This window comes from Rhinatrema bivittatum, chromosome 4 (genome assembly GCF_901001135.1).
Source record: "Rhinatrema bivittatum chromosome 4, aRhiBiv1.1, whole genome shotgun sequence".
Lineage (NCBI taxonomy): Eukaryota > Metazoa > Chordata > Amphibia > Gymnophiona > Rhinatrematidae > Rhinatrema > Rhinatrema bivittatum.
Genome location: NC_042618.1, coordinates 218,079,318 through 218,106,493, shown reverse-complemented (window position 1 = coordinate 218,106,493; position 27,176 = coordinate 218,079,318). Strand labels below are relative to the sequence as shown.

At 46.2% G+C, this 27,176-nt stretch overlaps 1 protein-coding gene across 4 annotated transcripts in view; it reads right to left on the bottom strand.

Moving 5' to 3' along the window:
* The window catches only part of LOC115090512 (synaptonemal complex protein 3-like), a 189,151-nt gene that overhangs the window by 35,596 nt on the left and 126,379 nt on the right, over positions 1 to 27,176 (bottom strand). For 3 of the 4 annotated variants that reach the window (XM_029599706.1, XM_029599704.1, XM_029599705.1), the window contains exons 21-25: positions 23,270 to 23,417; positions 22,144 to 22,222; positions 14,869 to 14,903; positions 13,677 to 13,794; positions 757 to 856 (exon numbers count right to left, since the gene is read on the bottom strand). In XM_029599706.1, coding sequence (XP_029455566.1) covers positions 757 to 856; positions 13,677 to 13,794; positions 14,869 to 14,903; positions 22,144 to 22,222; positions 23,270 to 23,417 — 480 coding nt within the window. Of the gene's footprint in view, positions 1 to 756; positions 857 to 13,676; positions 13,795 to 14,868; positions 14,904 to 22,143; positions 22,223 to 23,269; positions 23,418 to 25,614; positions 25,846 to 27,176 lie in introns of those variants that run through there. The other variant, XM_029599708.1, reaches the window with a different exon arrangement.

Genomic DNA, 27,176 nt, shown 5'->3' with positions numbered 1-27,176 from the left:
CATACACACACAAACACTTCCTCTCAACCAAGTCAGCAGAGCTATTGCAGTGACAGTACTCAGCCAGAGGCTACACATCACACTCCTTTCAGAACCAGTGGGACCCCCCCCAAGTCTGGGCGCTAGATGTGGCCTTCCAGGAGCTGTGAATGCTGCTGCTTTAGCATTCGCTGCCATAGCCACTCTGGAGAGCAGAAGCCTGGCCTAGGAATAAAACTCAAGTCGTCTGCACAGCTGTGCACAGCACTTTCCACTCAGCCATCAGTAACTGTTAATTACAGTAATTGGTTTTGTAAAACTGGTAGAATAGAATTAATCTGCACAGGCACAAATTAGGAGCGAATTTTAAAAAAATATCATTTAGCATATATTTGACTACTTTCCCTACCCATATAGCTGTTAAAGCACCATAATTAAACTATGAAAACTGCTTTACTTAATTGTAATTACTGTTCTCCAAAGGTAGCAATTTTCATGAAATCGAATTTATGAGGGTTATATGACGTTCGATATGGAAGGAACTTTGCAACATTAGAGTTCTAAACCAGTTGACAGCCATTCATACTGACTATTCAATCCTTTCTGAATTAAGTATAAGGCTAAAGAAAACTAAAGTTAGCTTCCTAAGAGAAGGAGGTGGGTAAAATCTGTACATCCAAGAAAATATTACTTTCAAAGAACAATTGCAGATAAGTAATTGTTCCTATGTGGATTAATTTTAGGTACTAAGCATGTTTGTATAGACAAGATGCTTACAGTTAATTTTTCTTCCTGTTCTTCCGCTTTTTGCACATCCACTTCCCATTGCTGAAATAATGTCACAAACTGCTGGGAATACTCACTGCTAAGCTTCTGTCTAGAAAAACAATATAATTATAAAAAGCAATCAATAGATGGTATGTACCCTTATAGAGTGTGTGTGTGTGTGTGTTACCACTAAATCAAATTTATAAACTGAAGAGAGTAAGGCCAAAATTCAGTAATACAACAAGCAAACAAGATCTCCAAATAAAGTTAGCTGCATAACTTGTCCCAGGTATTCAGTGGTTTTAATGCCCCACTGAATATACTTGCTTAAAATTATGCAGCTACATGTAACCTAATAACTTTAAAACCTAACCAGTTATGTTTGAAGATGTACAGGTTTTAAAGTTATCCGGCCACACTATAGCCAGTTAAGTGGCAGCAGACAGGAGCATAAAAACAAAAAATGCTGAGGCCTTCTGTGAGGGAGTATAGAAAACTCCCTTAGACAACCTTAAAGGACTGGGCACAGCTGTCTTGCCCGGTCCACCTTAAGACTGAGTCCCACTGAGAATCCTGGATGAAGAGAGAAACCCTTCAACAGAGTATAAGGCTTCAGGGCCTGGAAGGATTAAGTGGGCCCTGGGGAACAGACAGATACACACAGTATGAGAAGACCTGTTATGTTTAAGGGTTGAGAGTGACAGTAAGTTAAAGACCTGTTTGTTCAGGAATGGGACTCGCCTGAAGTCAAGGTGAGCTGCCTACATTCGGGCGTGGGAGAGCCGGTGCTCCGAGGCGAGCGCCCGCTCTCCCAATGCGCGCCCAGGCCACTCTCCTGGGCGTGCGATTTTGTATTCAAATGAGGGCCCGCAGTAATAAGAAGGCGCTAGGAACACTAGTGCGTCCCTAGCGCTTCTTTATTGGCAGAAGCGGCTTCATTTTACCGGCGTCAGTTGTCGAACCCGCTGACAGCCACGGGTTCGGAAAACAGACGCCGGCAAAATTGAGCGTCCGTCTTCCAACCCGCGAGCTGCGGACTGAAATTTTTTTATTTTTTTTTTTTACGATTTTTAAATTTTTTTTATTTTTGGGGCCTCCGACTTAATACCGCTATGATACAGAAAAGCATTTTTTTCTGCTTTTCTGTACACTTTCCCGGTGCCGGACGAAATTAACTCCTGCCTTTGGGCAGAGGTTAATTTTTGAGAGTAAAATGTGCGGCTTGGCTGCACATTTTACTTTCTGTATGGCGCGGGAATAACTAATAAGCTCATCAACATGCATTTGCATGTTGCGGGATCTATTAGTTTTTGGGGGGTTGGACACGCGTTTTCCTCGCGCTATTACCCCTTACTGTATAAGGGATAATAATAGCACGTCAAAAACGCGCATCCAGACGGGGGCTAACGGTGTGCTCAGCCGAGCACACCGTTCTGTATTGGCCTGATTGTTTGTTTTACTTTGCACTGTGAGAGACCTGTACTCCAAGGTCTGTTTTGGTTGTTTTGCTGTGCACTTTTCTCAGCTTCACTAAATAAATTGAACTTAAGGAACAGCCAGAGTCTGCCTCCTTTTTCCTCTGGCAGTTCCCAAGCTGCTACTGCTCGAGTTACCACACCTCCACCCCAGAAACTGTAAAAGATAAGTGGGGCCTAGTACCTGATCTTCCCACAGCCCACCAAATAAAAGATTAGAGAAGCTCCTACTGCCTGAGGACAACATCCCCCATGTCCCTGCTTTTTGGGGGCCATAATTGCAATCCCTCCTGTCCTCCCCCCCCCCCCCCCCCCCCCCCCACAACCTCTTTTCATCCTCTTCACCCCTTAGTTGCCATTCCAGATCTCCAAAACCTCTTGGAAGCACTGGGACTGGAAAAGACAATGCCTTGTTCCCAACAGACGTTTTAGAGATTTAAGGAGCAGGGAGGATCAAAAAAGAGGTTGCAAGTGGTTAGAGGGATTGTAATTTTGCCCCTCCAAAAATGGGGATGGAGGACAGCCTTGGGGCAATAGGAGCCTTTCTAATTTTTTATTTGGTGGGTTGCAGGGGGAGGAGGGGAGGGAAGTCGGGTATTAGGCCCACACTTGTCTTTTACTGTTTCTGGGGTTGGGAGTCTTGAGGATCAGGCCTGAAAGTCCTGATTTTTTTTTTGTTCCTGTTTGCTGCCACTTAAAGGAAATTGGTTCTTACCTGCTAATTTTCATTCCTGGAATAACACAGATCAGCCCAGACGCATGGGTTTTTCATCCCTACTGGCAGATGGAGGCAGAGAATAAAGCTTCACTGACACTGTAAATAAGTGTGCCATCTGCAGTCCCTCAGTATTATCATTTTTGCACCATTTACACTCAGAAGAGAGAATGGTCTTTCCAACCTGGGCAGGGCTCTGGACTGATCTGTGGTATTCCAGGAACGAAAATTAGCAGGAAGAACTAATTTTCCTTTCCTGTTCATACCCAAATCAGACCAGCCACATGGGATGGACCTAAGCTCTCCAGGAAAACGAAACACTGGCTCACAGCACACTCTCTCCGAAATGCGATTTCTCTGGCACTTTGACATCCAGAAAATAATGCCCGGTGAAAGTGTGCAGCAAAGATCAAGTTGCAGCTCTAAAGATCTTCTGCAGGGAAACCAATTGATACTCTGCCCAGGAAGCCGCCTGTGCCTGGGTCGAATGCGCCCACAATCCCTCGGGGATCGGATGCCCCTTGCAAATATATGCTGACCCAATTGCATCTTTCAGCCACTGCGCAATTGTAGCCTTGGAAGCCTTACAGTCTTTCTTCGCTCCACTAAACAGAACGAAGAGGTGTTCCATTCTACAGAAAGTGCTAGTAACCTTGAGATAGCGTAACAGAACCCAGCAAACATCTAACAAATGATGTTCCCGCACCTGTGGATCCACAGAATCCAAATTCTTGAATGCAGGAAGCTCCACTGTTTGATAGAGGTGAAAGGTAGAAACCACCTTTGGCAAGAAAGAAGGTACTATACGCAACAACCCTCCATCCTTATTGATCTGAAGAAAAGGATCTCAACATGACAAGGCCTGAAGTTCCGAAATCCTCCTAGCCAAGCAAATTGCTACCAAAAATATGACCTTCAGAGTAAAATCTTTTAGTGATCACTTTAAGGGCTTAAATGGCAAATCATAGAGTACGCTTAGCACTAAGTTCAGATTCTAGGATGGACACATCTTCAAAACCAGAGAACACAAGTGCTTTACTCCTCTAAGGAAACAGACCACATCCAGATGTGAGGCTATGGTTACCCCATGCAACTTACCTCGAAAATAGCCTAAGGCTGCCACTTGGACTCAAAGGGAATTACAGACAAGGCCTTTCTGCAAACCCCTCTGCAAAAAGGCCAGGATCTCAGACGCTGAAGCTAGAGTCTGTTCAACTCCCTGCTCAAGATACTACGACTCGAACACTCTCCATACTATCACAAAAGCCAGGGAAGTAGAACATCTCCTAGCCTGAAATAAAGTTCAATGACCTCCTCCAAATATACCTTCGCTCTTAAATGATGCCTTTCATAAGCCAGGCTGCAAGACAAAAGTGATCTGCCTGTGCCAAGATGATTGGTCCCTGATGAAGTAACCCTTGAAGATGCCCCAACCTTAATGGACTGTCCACAGCGAGATTTATGAGATCCGCAAACCACAGCCGACATGGCCACTCCAGAGCCAAGAGGATCACCTTCCCTGGATGCCTTCAACTTGCCATAATACCCTTCCTATCAGGGGCCACAGAGAGAAGACATATAACAGAATCCTTGTTGGCCATGGCAGTACCAGAGCATCTAGACCATCTGATCCAACCTCTCTCTTGTGACTGAAGACGCGATGCACTTTGGCGTTCTGTCTCGATGCCTTCAATTCTAGCAGGGGCTGCCCCATCTGCCCGAATGAGAGCCATGGCCTCTACTTACAGCTCCCATTCCCCAGGATCCAACAACTGCTGGCTAAGAAAATCTGCCTGCACATTATCTACCCCGGCAAAAAAACAAAGGGACAACCTTATGCCGTGGAAAGATTTATTAATGTGTTTTACAGAGCCCGACTCTGGCCGAGTTTCGCCGATTAAGGCTGCATCAGGGGATGACTTCTGATGTCAAACGAAACTACATAAATAAATTATTTTGTCAAGTTTCAATCTTAATCCTGGGGGAGAGGACAGGTGTCTACCCTTGGAAAGTGGAACCTCTCACTGTGCTGAGGGTCCAATGGATAAAATGTGGTCAGTATGGACCTCCTTTAAAATTAGTTTCATGGGACACCCACTCCAGATCTATCAAATCCAGGACTTTCTTAAGTGGGAAAAACTTTGAGGGCTTTCAAATACTAAACATTATTGGGTCCTCTGAAGAGTCAGACTCTTGTCCCCCGCAATATTCAGTGTATGCAGGAACTGAGAAATCTGAAAAGGCCAACTCCTCCTTACATAAAAGGCATAACATAGAGGGTGCATCCTCAGCCTCAGGGGAACATTGCCCTCTTCCAGCTCCCCCTCACTGTGTCCCTTGGGAAACCTGCTGAATCTCTCCAGGGCATCCTCAGAAGCCTTCTTCTGCTCTCTTCTCTTCCGGTCTAGGCTTCTTATTTCCTCTGGAGCCCGAAGGTAAAGGAGAATTAGGGCCAGGAGAAATTTGACTTTGCCCCTCATAACTCTGCAATCTCCTTAGAAATCATAGCCAAAGGCCAGGAGGACACATCTCTTGCTGATGAGGAGTGCCCCGTTACTGCAGCATTCCTGGCAGACCCCTCAGGACTGAGAGAAAGGGGGTTGCCATTTTCTTCATTGTCCCGTGGCAAGAAGATGGCCGCAAGAGCAGCCACTGGAGCCTAGATCTTGTTAGAAGCAGCCTGCTTCAAAGCCTCCCGAGCTGTGGATTCCTGAATGCAGCGAACTCCCCTCCATGGAGTTCTCAAGCCCAGGAACAATTTCTACAAAAACTACTCCCTCCCCCAGCCTGCCCCTTCCACAGGCTGTGCAGAATGCTGATCTCCTCCTGTGCTCTGTCTCCAATGCTATCAGAATGCTGCCAGCCAACATGCAGTCCCAATCCTTTCACAGCCTACACTAAATTTTTATTTCCTGAAAGCACCTCTCTTCCAAACCTCAAGATGTTTTCCTAGAAAGTAATAATTTTTGTTATTTTTAGATAATACTATTCATTTTTGTTGTACTATATTATTTTATTTTAATGTTTGTCTTAACTCATTTGCTTATTATGTGTGTAACAATGTAAACCGCTACAATCAAGTCTGGAGAAGGTGGAATATTAAAACTTTTTAAAAATAAATAAAAATCCAACTGTTTACTCACACGGGATCTTCCCCAATGCTTAAATTCTTCTCTGCCTCAGTACATCATCACTGTGCAGAGCCATTCCCAACTGTTATCTCAGATCAGCGCCTTTTTTTTTTTTTGTGCACTCACCCCATCATACAGGCTCCCTCACTCTCTTGCACACACACATCCCCTCATACAGGGTCCCTCTTGAGCATACACACCCACACAAGCTCTTTCTCTCTCATGCAGGCTACCTATGTCTCTCTCTCACGTACCCCTTCACATAGGCTCTCTCTCACACATTCATAATCCCTTCACACAGGCTAGCACCCTCACATCCCTTTTTCAAACACACCAGCTCCAGGTCTCTCACACACATACACACTCCTTAACAATCTCCTCCTATAGGCTCCCTCTCTCTCTGGCACCCACACTCAAGCACCTCTCCACTCTCTCACACCCCTTTGCTTACCCTCCTTGGTCTCTCTCACACCCCCCTGCTGTCACCTTCCCTGCTCTCTCTCACACTCTCCTGCTCACCCCCCTGCTCTCTCTTTCACCCCCTCCCCCCTGCTCTCTCACACCCTCTCCCCTCCCCCCCCCACACACCTCTCTACACAAATTCACTCACTGGGGCCTCCATCTACGCTGCGAGCAAAGCACGTTCCGTGGCATGCAGGGACCTTCATCTTCGCCGCAAATGGCACACGGCCATTCGCGGCACATCAGGGCCTTCATCTTCGGCGCAAACGATGCGTTCCGGTCGCGATACGCCGGGGCCTTCATCTTCGCGCACAAACGGTGCTGCTCCATTCGCAGCATGTCAAGGTCTCCTCTACCATTTTCTGCATAGAATTTGGCAATTCTGTGCAGGGGGTGAATTCTGTGCAAATTCTGCACTCCGCAGTAGCGCAGCATTCCCCCAGGACTAAATGTAAGGTGTGACATCGGCAAGCCTGCTTGATCTCTATCTCCATCTTCTGGTTGACGTGCATAACCCAACTGTCTGGACTGGTTTGACTGGATGAAGAGGAAATAGGCATTTAGCCGATAACTTATGAGTTATCCGGCTAAATGTCATTAAATACTGACATCAGCATAACCAAGTTTCAATGAAGTACATATGAAAATGATATGAAATATCCTACTGCAGACAAGAATAATCTGAATTTAACATTTTCAAACCACTAGCACTAAATACATAATCCCAATCTATACTGTGTTCAGTTTTCACAGGCATTTCTTCATAAATACTGAAAGCAAAATGCAGTGGCCAAAATGTCTTAAGGCAGTGGTGTGCAAACTGGGGAGGGAGAGGGAGGCAGGGGCAAGAATGATCCTGCAGAGAGCACAAGCAGCAATAGTCTGTGTGGACTGAAGATGAGCAGCACAAGGGAGCAACAGTTGGTCATGCAGGCTGGGAAATGTGCAGCAGCTTGGAGCTGCACCAGCCCCATTGCATAGGAGATGAGCAGTGGATTGCAAGCAGCAGCAGCACACTCTTAGGGGTATATTTTATAATGTGCGCGCGCTTCCCAGCGTGCACACATGGACAAGAAAATTATTACTTACCTGCTAATTTTCGTTCCTGTAGTACCATGGATCAGTCCAGACAGTGGGTTATGTCCCCAATCCAGCAGATGGAGTCAGCCAAAGCTTCGAGGGGGCGTCACCATAAGTACTACTACCCCCTCTGCAGGAGTTCAGTATCGAGTATATCAAAGCCCGAGTAAACAAACCCCCGTATTGGATCAAGTTGAAAGTAAACGGCAACAATAAGCCGCTTAACCTAAGTAAAGAACTGCAACCGTCCCACCAACGGGTAGGAGGTGATGAATACAGCGTGTCAACCCAACAGGGCACTGTGACAAACAGTGAAAACTGAGAAATCGTGAAAGACAGAAAACACGACTGTATCTTAGAACAACAGCCAAGCAGGATTAGAACCCAAACGCGGTGGGCGTCTGGACTGATCCATGGTACTACAGGAACGAAAATTAGCAGGTAAGTAATAATTTTCTTTTCCCTGTACGTACCTGGATCAGTCCAGACAGTGGGATGTACCCAAGCTTCCCTAACTCGGGTGGGGTCCTGCGAGGCCTGCACGTAGAACCTGTTCGCCAAAGTGTCCAGAGACAGAAGAGGCGAGGTGCAGACGATAGTGCCTCGAGAACGTGTGTAACGATTTCCAGGTGGCTGCGCTACAGATTTCTTGAGAGGAAACCGAGCGAGCTTCCGCCCAGGGAGCCGCCTGAGAGCGTGTAGAGTACGCTACAATGCCGGGCGGGAGAGTCCGCCCCACCCCAACGTAGCAAACGGCAATGCCGGCCTTCAGCCATGGTCGTCTTCGAGGCCTGAGATCCTGTCCTAGGGCCGGACCAAAGTACGAAGAGATGGTCAGAAGTCCGGAGGTCATTCGTAGCCTCCAGGTAGAGGAGCAGTGTGCGCTTGACATCCAGGAGTCGGAGAGCCCTCGGCTCAGAGGAGGAGAAGGACGGCAGTCCCACCGTCTGATTGACGTGAAACGTAGACAGCACCTTCGGAAGGAAGGAAGGAACAGTGCGAAGAGAAACTCCAGAGTCGGAGAAACGGAGATAAGGCTCTCTACACGACAGGGCCTGCAGCTCCGAGATGCGTCAAGCGGAGCAGATGGCCACCAGAAACACAGTCTTGAGGGTGAGGTCCTTGATCGTCACATTCCGCAGTGGCTCGAACGGGGGCCCCGACATGGCACGGAGCACAAGGTTGAGACTCCAATGTCCGGGTGTTGCAGCAGAGAGCCCCCGTCGCGCAGGAGCGAACCAAGGGCGGCCACCTGAACCCGGAGCGAGTTGCAGGCGAGCCCCTTATCCACCCCCGCTTGTAGAAACTGAAGGATCTGGAGAACAGAAGCCGAAGCAGGTTTCGTGTTCTGGTCAGTACACCACAGCTCGAAAACCTTCCAGACCCGAGCATAGGCCACGGCCGTCGAAGGCTGTCGGGAACGCAACCGCGTGGACACTACCGCCTCCTGGTAGCCCTGGCGCCGAAGACGGTGCCTCTCAAAAGCCAGGCCGCAAGACAGAAGAGTTCTGCCTGATCGAAAAATACCGGGTCCTGGTGCAGGAGGCGGGGGAGATGTCCCAGTCGGATGGGTCCGATGATCACCAGGTGGAGAAGGTCCGCAGCCCAGGGCCGTCTTGGCCACTCTGGGGCGACGAAGATCACAGTCCCCTGATGAGCCTCTATTCTGCGGAGTAGTCTTCCCACCAGTGGCCAAGGCGGGAACGCGTATAGGAGGAGATTTGTCGGCCACGGGAGCACTAGGGCATCCACTCCCTCCGCTCCTCGCTCTCTTCTGCGACTGAAGAAACGGGGAGCCTTGGTGTTTTGTGCGGACGCCATCAGATCCGTGTGGGGAGTTCCCCACCGCTGGACCAGAAGTTGCATCGCCTCGTCGGAGAGGGACCATCCTCCGGGATCCAGGAGCTGGCGACTGAGGAAATCCGCCTGGACGTTGTCCACGCCTGCGATGTGCGAGGCCGCCAGGCGGACCAGATGACGTTCCGCCCACTGCATCAGCATCGCTGCCTCGAGCGCGACTTGCGGGCTGCGAGTGCCGCCTTGGCGATTGATATAGGCCACCGTGGCCTCGTTGTCCGATAAGATCCGAACCTCCCGAATCCGAAGGAGTGGCAAGAAGTGTCGCAGAGCTAGTCTGACCGCTCTGGTCTCCAGGCGATTGATGGACCACTTTGTCTCCTCCGCGGACCACGTCCCCTGTGTGGCGCCGCGGCCGCAGACCGCTCCCCAGCCGACGAGGCTGGCATCGGTGGTGACCACCACCCAATCTGGCAGGTCGAGGGACACGCCGCGAGCCAGATTCTTCGGATCCAGCCACCAGCCCAGGCTGATCCTGGCAAACTGCGGCAGGGGGAGGAGCATCTGGTAGTCCTGCGACAGCGGTTTCCAACGGGAGAGAAGTGCTCTTCGTAGGGGCCGGAGGTGCGCAAACGCCCAAGGAACCATGTCGATGGTGGAGCCCATCACCCCCAGGAGCTGCAGGTAATCCCAGGAGGTGGGAACTGGTAATGCAGAGAACCGCTGTATGTGTTCTCCCAGGGCGTGCGCCTCGTCCAGGAAAAACTTCGCTCGGATGAGCCAACCGTCCAGGTAAGGAGGAACTAAAATACCCTCTTTCCGAAGAGCCGCCGCCCCGACTACCATGATCTTGGTGAAAGTGCGCGGTGCCGTCACCAACCCGAACGGGAGCGCCACAAACTGGAAATGTTGTTCCAGGATCTTAAACCGGAGAAGACGATGATGCTCCCGGTGGATGGGGATGTGAAGGTAGGCCTCCGTCAGGTCCAAGGAGGCTAGGAACTCCCCTCGATGCACCGCCGCAATCACCGAGCGCAGCGTTTCCATCCGAAACCGAACCACCCGGAGGGATTTGTTGACTTCCTTCAAGTCCAGGGTGGGCCGGTAGGAGCCGCCCTTGGGTACCACGAAGTAGATGGAATAATGGCCCAAGCCCACCTCTCTGGAGGGCACGGGCGCAGTGGCGCCAATCTCCCGAAGCCTGTCCAGTGTCAACTGTACCTCCCTTCGCTTGGAGACCGATCCGCAGGGGGAGAAGATGAACCGTCCCTTTGGAGCGCGGACAAATTCCAACGCGTAGCCGTGTTCTATGGTGTCCAAGACCCACTGGTCCGAGGTGATCCGCGCCCACTCCTTGTAGAAGAATGCCAGCCGTCCCCCAATCCGGGGGACGGTGGAGTGGGCGAGCCGAACATCATTGGGAGGACGTGGGAGAGGGTTGTCCCGTTCCCGAGGCGGGACGCACAGGCCTACACCCGCGAAGGGAGCGGGACCAGGGCTGCGACCTGGGGGCAGAGGGCCTGGAGACCGCCGGTCTGTAGTTCCTATAGCGCCGTTGCGCCCTGGATCTGGTGCGGGAGGACGAAAACGCCCTGGAGGGCCTGTACCTGTCCTCCGGCAGGCGATGGACTGCGCTTTCCCCCAGTGACTTGATGATCTGGTCCAAATCCTCTCCGAACAGGAACTTACCCCTGAATGGCAGGGAACCCAGGCTCGACTTGGAGGAAGTGTCCGTCGCCCAGTTGCGAAGCCATAGAAGGCGACGCGCCGCCACTACCGAGACCATGGATCGGGCCAGGACCCGAAGCAGGTCATAGAAGCAGGTCATAGGAGGCGTCAGCCCCGTAAGCCACCGCAGCTTCCAGCCTATCCGCTTGGGCGGTCTCCTCGGCCGGCAGAACCTGAGAGGTGAGAAGTTGTTGCACCCAGAGAAGACTCGCCCTCTGCGGAGACCTCGAAGACCCGCTTGAGGAAGACTTCCAACTTGTGATCCTGCGTATCCCGTAAGGCCGCGCCACCCGTCACTGGTATGGTCGTCCTCTTCGTGACCGCCGACACCGCGGAGTCCACTTTCGGAACCTTGATGAGATCCAGGAAATCCTCTGGTAGCGGATACAGCTTCTCCATGGCCCGACTGACCTTAAGGGAAGCTTCCGGGGCGTCCCACTCCCTAGTAAGAAGCTGCAGGAAGGAATCATGGATGGGAAACGCCCGAGCCCTCGGCCGGAGGGCTGCCAGCACCGGATCTCCCTTCTTGGCCGACGTGACGACGGCGGGCGCTACTGGAGCGGGCGGGTCCGGCGGCGGATCGAGATTCAGCTCCTGGATCCAAGACCCACTTGGAATAAGTTCGTCCAGCTCTTCTCCCTGGGAGAGACGCAGCGTGTGCGGATCGTCCCCCTCTGTGGTGGAATCCCCTTGGCCCCCTTCTCCCAGGTCCGGCCCAGGAGACGCCGGGCCTGTCACTGCTCCCTCGGAGCCCGCAGGAATCCAGGTGCGGGCGGGAGGCACGGTGGCCCCCACACCCGCCGGGACGGGGGGGGCCTGAGAGGGAGGCGAGAGCCGCGGGACCTTGGCTGGAGACGGTGCTGCGGGAGCGACGAGGCCCTGCAAATACGCAGTGGGCATTAACAGTACAAAGTCCGGGGAGAATCCCGGCCTAGCCCCGGAGGGGGGGGACCCCGTGGGACCCTGGCCCGTCAGGCTGTTGTCCGGCAGCCAATTCGGTGGAGAAACCTCGGGGGAGTCCCTGTCATCCAGCGCTGCCTGAGTCCCCTCAGAGCGCTGGGCATGTAAAATGGCCGCCGTTCCCGCCAGTAATGGGGGAGGGGCCGGCCCGCGCCGCCCGGGCATGCCTGTCAAAACCGAAAATTCGCTAAGGAACTGCGATGGGCCCTCCCCACCGGGGAGGCACCGGGCACAGATCCCTTCACGGGCAATCCGCGATCTCGGCTCACCGCAGGTCGAGCAACGTGCTGGCCGCGGCATCGTGAGCACTGCTGGCAACGGAGGAGACAGGCAAAATAAACGAAATGCCTCGGGGGGGGGGGCCGCGAAGGAAAAACGCCGGCGCGGGGGGGCCCGAGCGGCCTGCACTGCCCGCCGATGAAGAACGGTGCCGCGGGGGGGCCCGAGCGGCCTGCACTGCCCGCCGATGAAGAACGGTGTCGCGGGGGGGCCCGAGCGGCCTGCACTGCCCGCCGATGAACGGTGCCGCGGGGGGGCCCTCCTGGCCTCACAACCCGCCAACGAAGATCTCCCCGCTCACCTCCGCAGCCCACGAGGAACCGGCAAAATGGCTGCTGGTGAGGGAGAAAAACGCGGCGAAGCTGAAGCAGCCGCGAGCAAAATCAGCTGCAAAGAGAAACACAGAAGAATGCACTTACCCCGGTTCACAAGTTACAGCTAGCACCGAGAGAGAAAGAGAGTGAGAGACAACGCAGAGGGAAGTCACGCCGTCCCAAATTGAACCCTCTTTAACTTTTTTTTTTTTTTAAATAAAGCAAACTTGATCCAACAGAAACAGTGAGAGAAAAACAGAGAAGACAAGTAATCACTGTAAGAAATGGTTTCAGGCAATCTGGAGCAACCCAGATTCTACTACTCGCATCTGCTGGAGTCAGAAGATACTGAACTCCTGCAGAGGGGGTAGTAGTACTTATGGTGACGCCCCCTCGAAGCTTTGGCTGATTCCATCTGCTGGATTGGGGACATAACCCACTGTCTGGACTGATCCAGGTACATACAGGGAAACACCAATTTTATAATCTGCGTACCGAATTTTATAATCTGCACGCATAAGGGGGGGGGGGGGGAACTTTTGCAATTTCCGTGTGGTGAAGTATTCCGGCCTTCCCCAGTTCCCTAACCCATACTCCCTCCCTCTTCCCCTCTCCTCTCCTCTCCTCCCCACCCCCTAAACCCTACCTTTTTTTTGGTATTTTTCTTTATTTTGCCACTTACTTCAGCTCCCAAGCTGACGTAAGTTACACGTGCCGGCACGTGAGTCTTCGGGACAGCGAACAGTGGCACTGTCCCTGCCCAGAACACTCCCCTCCAGCCTGCCCCTTCGAGGAAGCCCGGCACTTGTGCGCGTCCAGGGCCTTACGCGCATTGCCAGGCCCCTTCGAAAATTCGCTCGGTGCGCATAAAGGTCGGATGTTACGCGCGCAGGGCTTTTAAAATCTGGGCCTTAATAACTAGACTATGCCTCTAAGTAAACATATATGAATGTCTATTTGTGCACACATTTACATATATAAATCTTACCTTTGTTCCTGTTGTGTCCTCCATATATGTTCTATTTTTTGGTTACTGGTTTTTAGAGAAGCCTTAGTATACATTTCCAGTCTTTTTCTCTTTGCCATCAGAGCCTTGCTAATATCAGCTACACTTGGAGAGAAATACAGGATGAACTGCATTTTAAGGCTTTAGAATTCATAAAACTGGTCAATTTCATGGACATTACAGATATTAGGGGAGATGATGACATAATATAGTGCCAAAATTGCTAGATACAACCAGAAGGTTGATTGAAATGGAAGTATGTCTCTGTTCACTTGTCAACCTGCAGAGACTGGAGGTGTGCAAAAGAATCTGCACTATAGTAAATGTCTCTCCTAAGCCAGCCTAAATGCAAGTTTTATAAAGTAAGTACAAATTCTCTCCAGTTATTCACATATTTATGCAACTCAAGACATTTGCTGAATTAAAATTCATGTGGATGTAAAATGCTTGTGAATGTGTCCTTTTTGCACTTGTGTGTGGAAATTGCCTAGAATGAATGGCCTATACCAAGGGCATCTGAAGTACCTTTCTATAATAACAGTAGCCCAAGAGACTTTGCAGATTTTTTTAATATTTATACAGTGTGCAGAAATAATTACCTTACATAACTCTTCCTTTTTTTATTTCGGAAGTGTGATAGGGCATTTTTTATGGTTTATACTTATGCAAACTATAAAGCATCAGTACAAAAACTTGTTTTATGTTCTTTAACTGTTGTAACCCCTAATTTTATTTTATATGCTTAGGTTTGAATTACATTTTTGGGATAAATCTACATGCCATTTTATTATAGGATTTATGTACACCCTTATTTCTATCACATTCTGAAATACTTTGTCGTACAAGTATAGCAAACTCTTCAGTATGTTTTCTCCTATTCACATACATTTTGGATGACTCATAAGAATCATAGAAAACTACATAAATGAAGAATAACAGGAAAGTTATTTTGATTTGTGAAATTTTAAAAAGGTTCAAAATTACACATTAAAATAACCTTGAAAAATGATACGAAATATGTATTGCAATATCTAAGAAATAAGGAAACATTTTTAAGAGATGCTAAATGTTAATATATTGGTATTCTTTTTCCTAATTCCATTGTCCATAGTCAGGGAGTTATCTGAATAAAATCAAACATTGTATTAACAATATCATCTGAAAATATACTTGCCTCCAAACCTTTCTAACATATTCTGTACTTGACCCCTACAAAAAATATGGTATTAAACAGTATTATATGGTTTTCATATCTGTCAAACATTATCTTAACAGATGAATAATAATGGAAAAAAGGGGGAAGAAGCTAAATAAAATAATTTGTATCTGGGAGATCTGTACAACTAGCTCTGTATAATAGTGACATGCACAAACTTAAAACTCCATCTTGAAATCATGAGACAACTTTATGTAGCATAACATCACCTACCACAACCAGAACTGCTTTACTTAATACCATAATGTATGCAGGTGGCAATTTTCAGCAAAGCAGGATACCAAAACACACACATACTCTCTCTCTCTCTCTCTCTCATGGGCTTATTAGCAAACCTGAGAAACTGAGATCATATCCAACATATCCTGGCTTACAAATGAAGTCCATTCCTATCAAGGTATGCACAAAAACTAATTAATTTGCAGACACTATTCCATTAACTTTTACAAAATATTTGCTATGTTATTAATTATATGTATTTTTGTTTGCATCAGTAAATCCCAATCTAATATTTTTTATTTGGTTCATGCCTTTTTATTGGTAGCTCACAAGTGCACCGGCATGCACATGTTATAAAATCTGCGGGCTGTGCGCACGTGTGCCGGATTTTGTAATCTGTGTGCGCGGCGCGCGCAAGGGGGGGGTGGTGGTAGATTTTAGCTATTTCTGCACAGTGACACATGGCTGCTTTCCTGTTAGGAATCTACTCCTGTGGAAGGAGGAGTTAGCAATCTGTATTGCTCAGTTCCTGTAAAGGGAGTAGATAACAATCTGTTATGAACGGTTGCTGAAGACCCCTGATGGAAGGAGTAGCAATCTGTACCAGCGGAGTGCTTGGAGAGGGCACTCAGCTGTAGAGGAAGGTAGATAGGTGAATCCTTGGGCCGATGGCAGATGACAGTGCCCCCAGGAGGATATCCTGAGAGGGACCACCGGCTAGGCTGGGTTATGGAGACAGACACAGATAGTTCTTTTATTAGACAGGTTAGTAGAACCACCAGAGGTGGCAGTAGTGAGCTGATATGCCCGGCAGGGCTGAAGTCCCTCAGGTACTGGAACAGCGATCCCAGGGTTGCTGAGCTGAAGAGAGAATATAGATAGTGTGTAGACAGGGTATGCTGTGTTCATAGCCAGAACTAGATAACCAATCTCACATAAGGTCTTAAAGAGGCTCAGTAGCTGGAAAGGGTTAGGCCCTCGAGAAATGAGTACCTGGTTCTAGGAAAAGCTCTGAGAGAGCGATGGTAACTCACAAATGTCTGTATCTGCGATAGCTTCCAGGCAGTAGAAAATCTTCAGAGTATTCAGGAACATGGGCCCTCGAGGAGCGAGTACCGGTTCCTATCTGCAATCTGAAATAAAGAAAAGAGAGAGTGGCCCCCGAGGAGCGGGTACCCTTGGTAAGTCCGAGGAGGCAGAGTAGCTTGGACTCACATCGCCATGGACTTCGTGGTGGACTTACCACTCTCTGGAGGCAATAACACCATCTGGGCAACAGTAGATCGTTTCTCAAAGATGGCTCACTTTGTGGCGCTTCCTGGCTTACCAACTACAAGTGAACTTGCAAAGCTTTTTATCAGCCATATTTTCCGCCTACACGGAATGCCTAAACACATCGTCTCAGATAGAGGTGTACAATTCACAGCCAATTTCTGGAAGGCTTTGTGCAAAGAAGTTTGATATCACTCTCAACTTCACTTCATCTTACCATCCTCAGTCAAACGATCAAACTGAGAGGATGATCCATACCCTCAAGCAGTTCCTCCGTGCCTACATTAGCTCATGTCAGAATGATTGGGCCGAACTGTTACCGTGGGCTGAGTTTTCCATCAACTCTCATCCAGCAACATCTACTGGATCAACACCATTCGAAGTAGTATATGGTGACTACCTTCACCACCTTTGCCACTTCCGCTGTCAGTGTCATCCCCGGCAGCTCAAGCTACTGCCGAAGAGATTCAACAACTTTGGAAGAAGACCAAGGAGATGCTCATCAAAGCTGGAATCCGAGCTAAAAGGGGCTATGATGCTCATCACTGCAAGACTCCTGACTTCAAGCCTGGTGATAAAGTCTGGTTGTCTACAAAGCACCTTAGACTCAAGCTACCATCAGCTCGCTTCGCTCCACGCTATGTCGGATCTTTTCCCATCCTCTGACGTCTGGGCAATATCTCCTATAGTCTCAGATTTCCCCCAGCAATGAAGATCCATAACGCATTTCACGTCTCTCTATTGAAACTGCTCATTCTCAACAAATTCAGCACCAAGACACCAGATCCCCCTCCTACTGACGCAGAAGAGGACATCGAGTACAAAGTCCATGCTATACTTGATGTAAGGAAGAGAGGCAGAGTTTGGGAATACCTCCTGTCATGGGAGGGCTATGGACCAGAAAATAAATCATGGGAACCTATGGCTAATATCATGGACAAAGAGATGCTGAACCAGTATCATCGATCGCATCCTCGGAAACCAAGACCAGGTAGGGTGTGTGGAGGAGGCCCTTTGAAGGGGGGTACTGTTGCGTCCGTCGGACTCAGACGGCTTCGTCCCACATGCCTCACCTCATTATAGGCTTTCTTCACCAGCCTCAGGAAGATGGCGAGTGCCGCGTCTGTTTGCCGCTTTCCCCGGCGTCCCCGGAGCGGCTATGGCAAGGCATTCTGCCATGATTCACCTGAGGGCCTCCTAGGGTGCTCGCGCGTCACCCGCGTCTTTATTCCAGCGATGGCGCGAACCTCGGGGGCGTCCCCCTCGAGTGATTTCACAACATCTGGGTATTTAGGTTGCCCATTTGCTAACTGACCTTTGAGTTAGCAAGGACTGGTTCAGTCTAAGCTGCTCTGCCGCTTCTCGCTGCTGCTAGAAGTTCTCTCCACCCTTCGGGGTTCTACTAACTTGGGTACCCGCTCCTCGGGGGCCCTATGCTTCTTTCCAGGTGCCTATCCAGTATCCAGGTACTCGCTCCTTGAGGGCCTGAGTTGTCTACCTTGGTGCCTGCTACCAATACTTCTATCTGCTGGGAACTCCACCAATACAGTTACAAGAGAGTGAGTAACTTAACATCTATCAGTCTGTCTCACCTTCAGCTCCTTATTGGAAATCTGCATCAGAGCTCCTTACACCACCTTTGTGGGACGGGTCTCCTCAGCTGAGGACCCAGGACTGCTGCTGCAGGAATCTACTCACTACTGCCACCTCTGGTCAACTCTACAAGCTGTACAATAAAGTTATCTCTGTATTTGTGCATCTGAGTCTAGTCCGGTACTGCAGTTCCCCAAGGGGCTCCTCCCCGCGGGTGTTTCCATCACTGCAGCACCTAAGAATCCACCAACACCTCAAAACCACAACACCAGTAGGAGGGAGCACCTTGCTGCAGCCATTGCCGCCAGTAGGGGGGAGCATTGTGCTGGAGCTGCCAGCAATTGGTAAATTGGGGGAGGGGGTACATGATCTAAGATTTGCCTAGGATGCCAAATCCTCTTGCACTGGCCCTTTCTTCCAGCATTGTTGCAACCATGTTACTCCTCGAGATTGTCTACCTATCTGTTCCCACATTCAATTAAAACTTCTCACCTATAAGGACATTCACTCTGCAGCTCCTCACTATCTGCCCTCTCTTTTCTGTCCCTTATCCTTCCTCATGATCTCAGTTCATTGAACAAGCTCTTATCTGAGCTTGCCTCCTTCACAGCTAATTCCAGACTCTGTGTTGTCTTGCAGTATTATGTGCCTGGAACAGCCTTCCTGAGTTGGTGCATCCTGCTCCCTCTCTGGCCATTTTCAAGTCCTCCTTAAAAATCCAGCTCTTTGATTTTAAATCCAAACCCCGCTGACTCATTATTTATTTATTTATTTGATTAGATTTTCGGTTACTCGATAGGTCCAAGACCCTCTCAGCAGGGTCAACATATAAATCATCACATACAATGTTAATAATTGTAACGTATAGTTAAAAATTGTATATTCTAAAACATTACAAAGTAATATAACTGATATTATGTACTAGCCTATAACTTTTCCCAATATCTGAGTATGCCTTGTAAAAAAGTCAGGTTTTTAAGCTTTTCCAGAATTCTAGATAGCCCTGACATTGCCTTGTCACCAATGAAATACTGTGTTCCCTATAGTTGTTTCAAATATAGTAAATGCCCAATTAACTTGTCATGATGGAATGGATAAAAGTTGGAAATATACATGTATTTTCCTGTTCGCGCACACAAATATGCGCATTAAAAAGTGGCAGTCTAAAGGTGTTCCACGACGCATGTAAGTTACTATTTTAAAAGATGCAAGTGGCTTTGCCAATTTATTCATGTAATTTTATACCTGCTCATTATTTGGTGTTAGGTAATATTAAACACGTTTAATATGTAGTACTGACTGGGTGGGCGGTCTAGGTGAAGTGGAGGGAATTCGGGCTGAAGAACCAGGAGATCTTGATGACCTGGAGGACTAGACAAACTGGTAAAACTAGTAATTTCACTGAAGTGCGCATGTTGTAAAATATACTGATTTACACAAGTAAGTCCTACTTTATTTTCGCACGGAAAATATACGCACATATGTTTTTAAAATAGGTAGGGAAAGTAAGCAAGTTCAATCCATTGATATACACTCTTTCAATGCACTGCATGTAAACCTCTATACTCTATTATGTTGCAAAGTACAGATATGCATATTTTATAAAATGTGCCATAGGCACAGGTTATAAAATACTAGTGTAGATATGCTCACAGCCAAATATGTGCATATACCCTGCCACGTGCATTTGTTAAAATATTATTATCCTCCTTGGATGCAATTTTAAAAACAATTTGATTATTAATTGTTAATCAATGAAGGGCATATAATGTAGGAGTGTATGATCTCTATACCTAACCCCTGTTACAATCCTCACTGCCACATTTCGATCAATTATAAACAGTAAAGATGTTTAGATAGTCCCGCTAATAGGCCAATACAATAATCCAATTTAATAAAAATCAAGGAAGATATCTTGCTTGCAAATTTAATTTAGTGAAGCAAAGCAAGCTGCTCATTTTAACCTGTAAGCTAACTGGAAAAACAACCTGATTCCATAAAGTCAGCAACTGTAATCTAGCTAGGCTATATTTTCCAAACCACATAATTTGTTTTACTGTGATTGAGATATAAAGAAGTAGAAACAAGCCAGGAATCTATTCCCCTTAAACAAGCAGAAACGTTCAGCAAGCAAGCACTCATCAAAATCCAGAGGAATACACAACTAGATATTATCAGCATTTAAATAATACTTGATATTAAAGCTTGAAATTAATTTTTCTAATAGGATCATATACAGATGAAAAAACGAGGGAGATAATATGGAGCCCTGAGAGACTCCAGATAATACAGAAAGTGGGCATGAGGCCTCTCAGGTTAAACTTGTTTTTATTTTAGTAGCATTTTAAAAATCATTTACTGAAGTAAAACTGGATTTTACTTGAGTAAAAACACTTTACTCCAGTAAGTGGGCTTTTGAAAATTGCTGCAACATATGACATTGAATTGTCCAAAGGATTTACTCGCGTAAGTGCACTTTACTCGAGTACATGGCTTTTGAAAATTGCTACGATCGTAGGTTACATTTACACGCATAACTCCTGTTGAAAATTACCCCCTAAATGGTCGATTTTCAAAGGCTTGCGTGTGGCAAAACTGAGAGATATGCACATTACTCGGACCTGTGTGCACTGCATGGATTTTAAAAGGCCTATGGCCGCGAGTGTATCTCTCGAAACATGCATAAAAAAGGTTTTCTGAAAAAAGGGGCGGGGTGTGGGCATGTTCTGTGCAAGAAGACTCTGTAGCATGAATCTAGCACATACGTATTTACACGCACAAGCTCGCACCGGGGGTCCCCTACCGCGTAACTTTACTTCTGCTATGGACAGCATGTAAGTCACGTAACAAAAAAAATTCACAAGCTAGCTGGGTTTGAAGGGTCGGGGGTGAAAGGGAGGCAAGAATGCTGGGGGGTTTAGGAAGTCCTCTCCTTTACTGGGGTGAACTGGGAACGAACTGGGAAAAAGGCCCATTGTGTCGCCTATTGTGTGTATCTACTAAAATTCCCCCCAAATATGCGCTCCAGATGGCATCCGCGCGTACATGCGTGTGTTTGCCGGCGCGCACACCACTGATGTGCAGATAGCCGATTTTGTAACATGCTCGCATATACGTGCGCATGTTATAAGATCAGCGCGTCAATGTGCGTGTGCCAGCAAACGCGCAATGTGTGCATGCGTGCGGGTCTTAAAGTTTACTTCTAAATGATTACTAGAAAATTCTTTGTCTCAACCAGAATATAACCTCCAAATAGCAAGGATTAAGGAATTGTGTACACCCAGTAGTGCTTTAGGAATGTGGCATAATAGTAGTAGTTGTAGCCATCACAGAAACAATCCTTGGCCAGGAAGCCATGCACCACTGCTCCCTTCAGGATCCGTAATTGTGGGTCCTGAATTCAGCCAGTAGTTATTGCCAAAGAGCAATGGCTAAAACTTCCCTCCTACATGGTTGTAAATGCTGCATCCCCAGACCTGACTAGCTCATGGAGGAATCAAATGCAGATCCTCCATATGACAACATGCAGCGCAGCCACCAGGCCAGCCCATGTTCAACAGTGTTATCACTAACTTGTCTCCTAGATTCCAGGAAAACTGAATTAAGGTGTCATTAAGCATTATAAAAGATATCATGTGCTAACATAATTTTAAATAAATATTTTTTATTTTAATGCAGTTTTTATAAATGTATTTTGAAACAACAAATTATATTATAGCTATAACTATTCATTTTAAGAGGAATTCATTTGTAATACACTTACTGCAAGAATTTGCATTTAGACATTTTCACTCTGTTCAAATGCTGGCCAGCTCTTCGTCTTAAGATTTATGTTCTAGTTAATAGCTTGTATTTTATTACCATATTAAATATAACAGTATGGGCCAGATTTTAATATCTACACGTGGGCGTAGATTTGTGCGCGCAACCCGGCTTACACAAATCTATGCCCGATTTTATAACATGAGCGCGCAGCCTATGGGTCTGGCATTTGACTTATCTGAATTTATGAATTCTTAATTTGATTTGCACTGCTAAAACTGATTATAGCTAGCATTGTTCTACAAACCATATAGGCATATTATGGCTCCTTGGTCATTACTTTTCACCACTTTTAAATATAAAAAATAAGGCATTCAAGCATGTTACCCCATTTCATCTTCAGTTACACTGTGACTAGGCACTGCTGATCTTTTTTTACCATGTTTATCAATTATTGGTGTTTCTCCTGAACAGAAAAAAAAATTGAAAATTAGAGACTATATAAAAACATTCTTCAAAAAATCAATTATGAAGTTGATATTACTTATTTAAAATATTCAGGGAACCGAGTGGGGAAATTATCTGGGTAAAGTTATGTATGTAACTTTATCTGGATATTTAGTGGGACTTACCCAGCTAAGGGGGTCATTTTCAAACGCTTATCACGTGCGATAGCATGCTGGGGGCAGAGTCGGGGCGGCGAGAAGGTGGACTCCGCGGTATCTTCGCTGGCGGCGATAAGGTAAGTTACGTTATCGTTGCCAGTAGCGCGCCCAATAGCACCACCTTTCCCGGTGGCACTATTGGGTGCGAACGCCGGCAGCGAAAACACCGCTATGGTGCAAAGGGTGCCAGCTTTCGCAGGCCCCCCCCCATTTTCGCTGGATTCACCATTCTGCGATAGAATGGTGAATCCAGGCCTAAGTCTGCTGCTGAATATACCTGGATATACTTACTTGCATAACTTTATCCAGATCACTTTAGACAGATATTTTTATGACCTGAATTACACACATAACTTTAGCCAGACAGTGCTTCACATGTACATTCACTGGCTAAAACTTAGCCCTGTCCCCAGAATGTCCTTCAAAGTTGCATCTTTTTATCTAGATATATATTATCTATGAGTTATTCACACAAAATGTATCCACTCAACGGGGAGAAATATTCAAATCTTGGCATTTGTCTACATAACTTCAAACATTACCTGGACAAAGTCTTTAAATAGCAGCCTCTTGGTTACTTAACATATTTCTAGCAATAGTAGTTTTTTCACTCTTGATAAGTGCAATTCATTTTCTGATATTGGTATTCATTATGAATCAAAGTTCATTTTAAAGCACTCAATATTTAAACTCACAGTCTCCCATGGGAAGCAAAAACAGTATTTATATACAGAAACAGTCTCTAAAAAATTTCTGTTAGGATCCCTTAAACCACTTTTTAGAACTATGAATGCAGAGAATAATTTCATATGCTCAGCTGAAAAAATATACAAGTCAGTATACTGCACCTTCTCTGACATCATCCTCAGATCCACTAAGATCTTTCTTCTCTTCTACTTGAAAATCGTAAGTATGCATTCCTTGATCTTCCTGTACTAATTTAGCAGATTTCCCTATCTGCTTTCTTCCAGTTGGGGGCATTATAAAATGTTTGTCCTATAATAAATAACATTAGATTTTCAGGTTAGCATTTTCTTGTATTTTATTGCATTGTGTGAATTTACTGATGCTGCAATTCAGCCTTTATTCAAAATTCAAACACATAGGGAAGATAATTTTACAACACTGTATGTTGAGCTAAAATCTGTATGTACCATTTACACTCACACTTAAACACACACTTTTAAAGCATAAATTTGCTTTAAAAATGCTTGGGTACACCAATTAAAATGAAAATGTATGGACATAAGTTTCTACTCTGTGCCCCTAGATTACCTCTGTCCATTTTGCATAAAAGTATGTTTGAAACCAGTTATGCACATACGTTTATACACATAGAGCCCTAGGCTATTTTATAAAAGCCCTTCACATGCATAAAACCACCTTTCTCTCCATGTGCGGTTCTTGACCAGGTCTGGTGCAAGGGTATTCGGTATCCTAGGTCAGACTTAAAGCTTTGATTCCTCCTCCACCAACAATTAAAAATTATGCATTTCTAACAGATTTTACATGAAAAAGGGCATTCAAAGTAGTCTGCAGAGGTAAAAATCACTTAAAATAACAATGACATATTTACATGCACTGCTGTAATAGTGAAGCCAACTTGCAAAAAAAGACATTGGGAACCCATATGGCATTAGGCCTATTGTAATGCATATTGGATGTGCACTTGGCCTTCAGAAAGCCATGAAAAACCTATTGCAATTACCAAATAGTGTTGTTTTGGTATGAGAGGTTTACTAACTGCCAGCTCCCAAACAGTAACAAGCCTACCTATGAAATGGCAACACTGCAAATATTACACCAGGCCCTAAAACACCAATACACCTCCTAACAGAACAAGCCATGCTGTTATACATCCCTACATGCTAGCAGAATAACTTACCTCAGTTGCATATACAGATTATTCTGTATTTGGTGAAGGTCTGTCTGTAAAGTGACCTTAAACTATAAACACAAACCTGTAGACAAAATCTGAACTGGAAACCACATGCCAGACTCTATGAGGTGCAACAATGTAAAAAACAAACAGCACCATTCCTGATAAAACATCAAACAATAAAATCAAGAAACATAAATCATAATAGTAAAACTATCCTAATCAACAGTTCAAAAAAGTACTTAAAATACACCTGTTCTGAGCTGCATTTAGTTAAGAATAGTTTTCCCTTTTTATTAAGGTGAAAATGCATCGGTTTTGTGAACCATTTAGTCAAGAGAAGTTTTCTGACCTTATAACATGTTAAGCAATGATGTTTTCTGACAGGGCTGCGTCTGTCATTATATTACTGATTATGATTGTTGTCCTTTTATGTTTTTATATTTTTAGGACTATTTTACTTGTACACCAATTTGATCAAAGGAGAGAGCAGTCAATAAATACCAAATAAATAAATAAATACTTCAAAACAGATGATGAATAGAATAATATCCAATAGTTAATTTAAAAAAAATTGTTATGCATTTCTAGTAAAACAAAATATGTCAAATCAGCACCTACATCAAATAATAGGCCATAATTAAAACTAATACGGACAAAAAAAATCCCCTGCTCTCCATACCTATGAAGCTTTGATTTCCAGTCACCCTGTGATTGTTGTGGAGTGGGGAGAGGTGGGGGAAAGGGCAATCAAACTATCTCCTCTGTCCTATACACTTACCCACACCCCCATGCTCTCTCAGGTACACAAGGCTCTGGCTCTCTCCCATACAAACACCCATGCTCTCACACATACTCCCTCTCTCATACACACAAGCTCTCTCTTCCACACAAACACATACATACACACTTACTCAGGGCCGTGGCAGAATGGGGGTCTCTACTTTTATTTGGCAGCAAGCAGGCAGGGGCTTGCATTGTTTTATCTCCCCTGCTCCCTGCGTCCAAATGCGTGAGAGGAAGGGATAACAGACTGAGAACATAAGACCCCCTTCAGATGCATGAGTCTTACCCTTTGTGCACGAGACTTGGCATCTCTAGAACTAAAATTATTTGTTTTCTATAAAACAGCCAGATTCCAGCACTGGCCCCCACCCCCACCTCCTGAGAAAGGTCATTTTCTCTAATACGAAGTCTTATCGTATACAGTTAAACCATACGGTTATTAAGATTGTGAGGGGATCAATTTTTATAACTGGGCTACTGTATATCTCCCAGACACAAAATGCCTGCCCACCGACCCTCAAACCTTACCTCTCCCGAAATATGAGAAATCTACCGACGGTAATGATTATTTTTAATGCAGCGACAACGATCGCTCTCCAGCACGTCGCGAATTTCCCGCTCAGCCCGTGCACGCCTCGCGCACGTCACGTGACTCTTTGTTCTCGCGATACCTGAGACAGGCAAGCGCTAAGGAACCTCGCAGCCATGGGTTTCCGATCAAACGGGTCGGCTTTTACATTTATACGCGTTTTCTTGCCTTTTTTTTTTGGGCAACGATCACAGCTCACTTCCCTCCATGCACATTCAGCTGTAGCACTAGCGGACGAGGAAAGCGGAGGAGTGCAACGGCCCTTCGCGCATGCGCATCAACACGGAGGCGTCACATCGTGCCTATTGACGTTCTGCTCTGTGTTTTATCGAAGACACCATGCTCCGTACTTTGTCCCAGCTACAGAGCTCAAGCAAGGTTTCCGTTTGGGAACAATGTCGGACTCAGATAAAATAACTTGAGGGTGCTAGGAATTATTTAACCATCTTTAGTGCAGAGAGTAGTAGCATTTTTTTTTTATCATGACTATACTGGTGCTTGATCAGGGTTGCTTTAACCACTTACTGGCCCCTTTATTTTTTACAGATTTGGATTTTAGATTTTATTATTTGGCTTTCCCAAGCCAAGGTCAAGGCAAGTTCCAGTCAAGTATAGTAGGTATTTCCCTCTGCCATAAGTCTTGCAATCGAACAGGCCACTGCACGAAGGTACATTCAGCTAAATGTACCTTTCTGCACGGAAAACTTACAGGTTGCAGCAAGGAGTTTTGTGCACATAAAACACGTGTTTCTTAATGGGAGCTGTGCTTAGAGCCTTCACTTGGGAAAACCCATCCAAACAAGAGCATTAAGCATTGCCATCGCCCCAAGCCAATGCAGAGAGACTGCATCGGGGCAGAACGCCTTGTAACCCGTGATTAGAGCTGCAGTCCGGGATCTCAGTGCTCATGTCACAAGAAAATGTGGGCCGATATTCCATTTATTTCATACCCAAGAAGGAGGGTTCCTTTTGCCCCATTCTGGATCTCAAGGGAGTCAATCCTCATTTGGAAGTGACTTGTTTCTGCATGGAAAACGTATGCGCTGTGATGATTGGCAGTACAGTCTGGATTTTTCTGAGGCATATCTGCATTCCCCCCGACAGCAGCATCAACGGTTTTCTGCCTTTCACTGTTTTAGGGTATTTATTTATTTTATTTTTTTATACCGATCTTCCTACATTAGATGCAAATCAAACCGGTTTACAAAGAGCAAAAACTTGCCAGACTGCTTTACATGGAACAATGAACATTTAAGCAACTTTAAGTAATAGTCAATGAAAGAAAAACTAAATATACAATTTAAATTACATAGTAATCAAGGTAGATAAGAATTGGATTGGATTACATAGTAATGAAGGTCATAAGTGATAAAAGTCCAGTAAATGTATAATTCAAAATTTGTTGTTCTTGTACTAGGCTTAGTTAGGGAGCAGGTATGTATAAAAAGGAGTGGGGAAAAGTGGAAGACATAAATGGAATGAAATAGAATAAAATAATAAC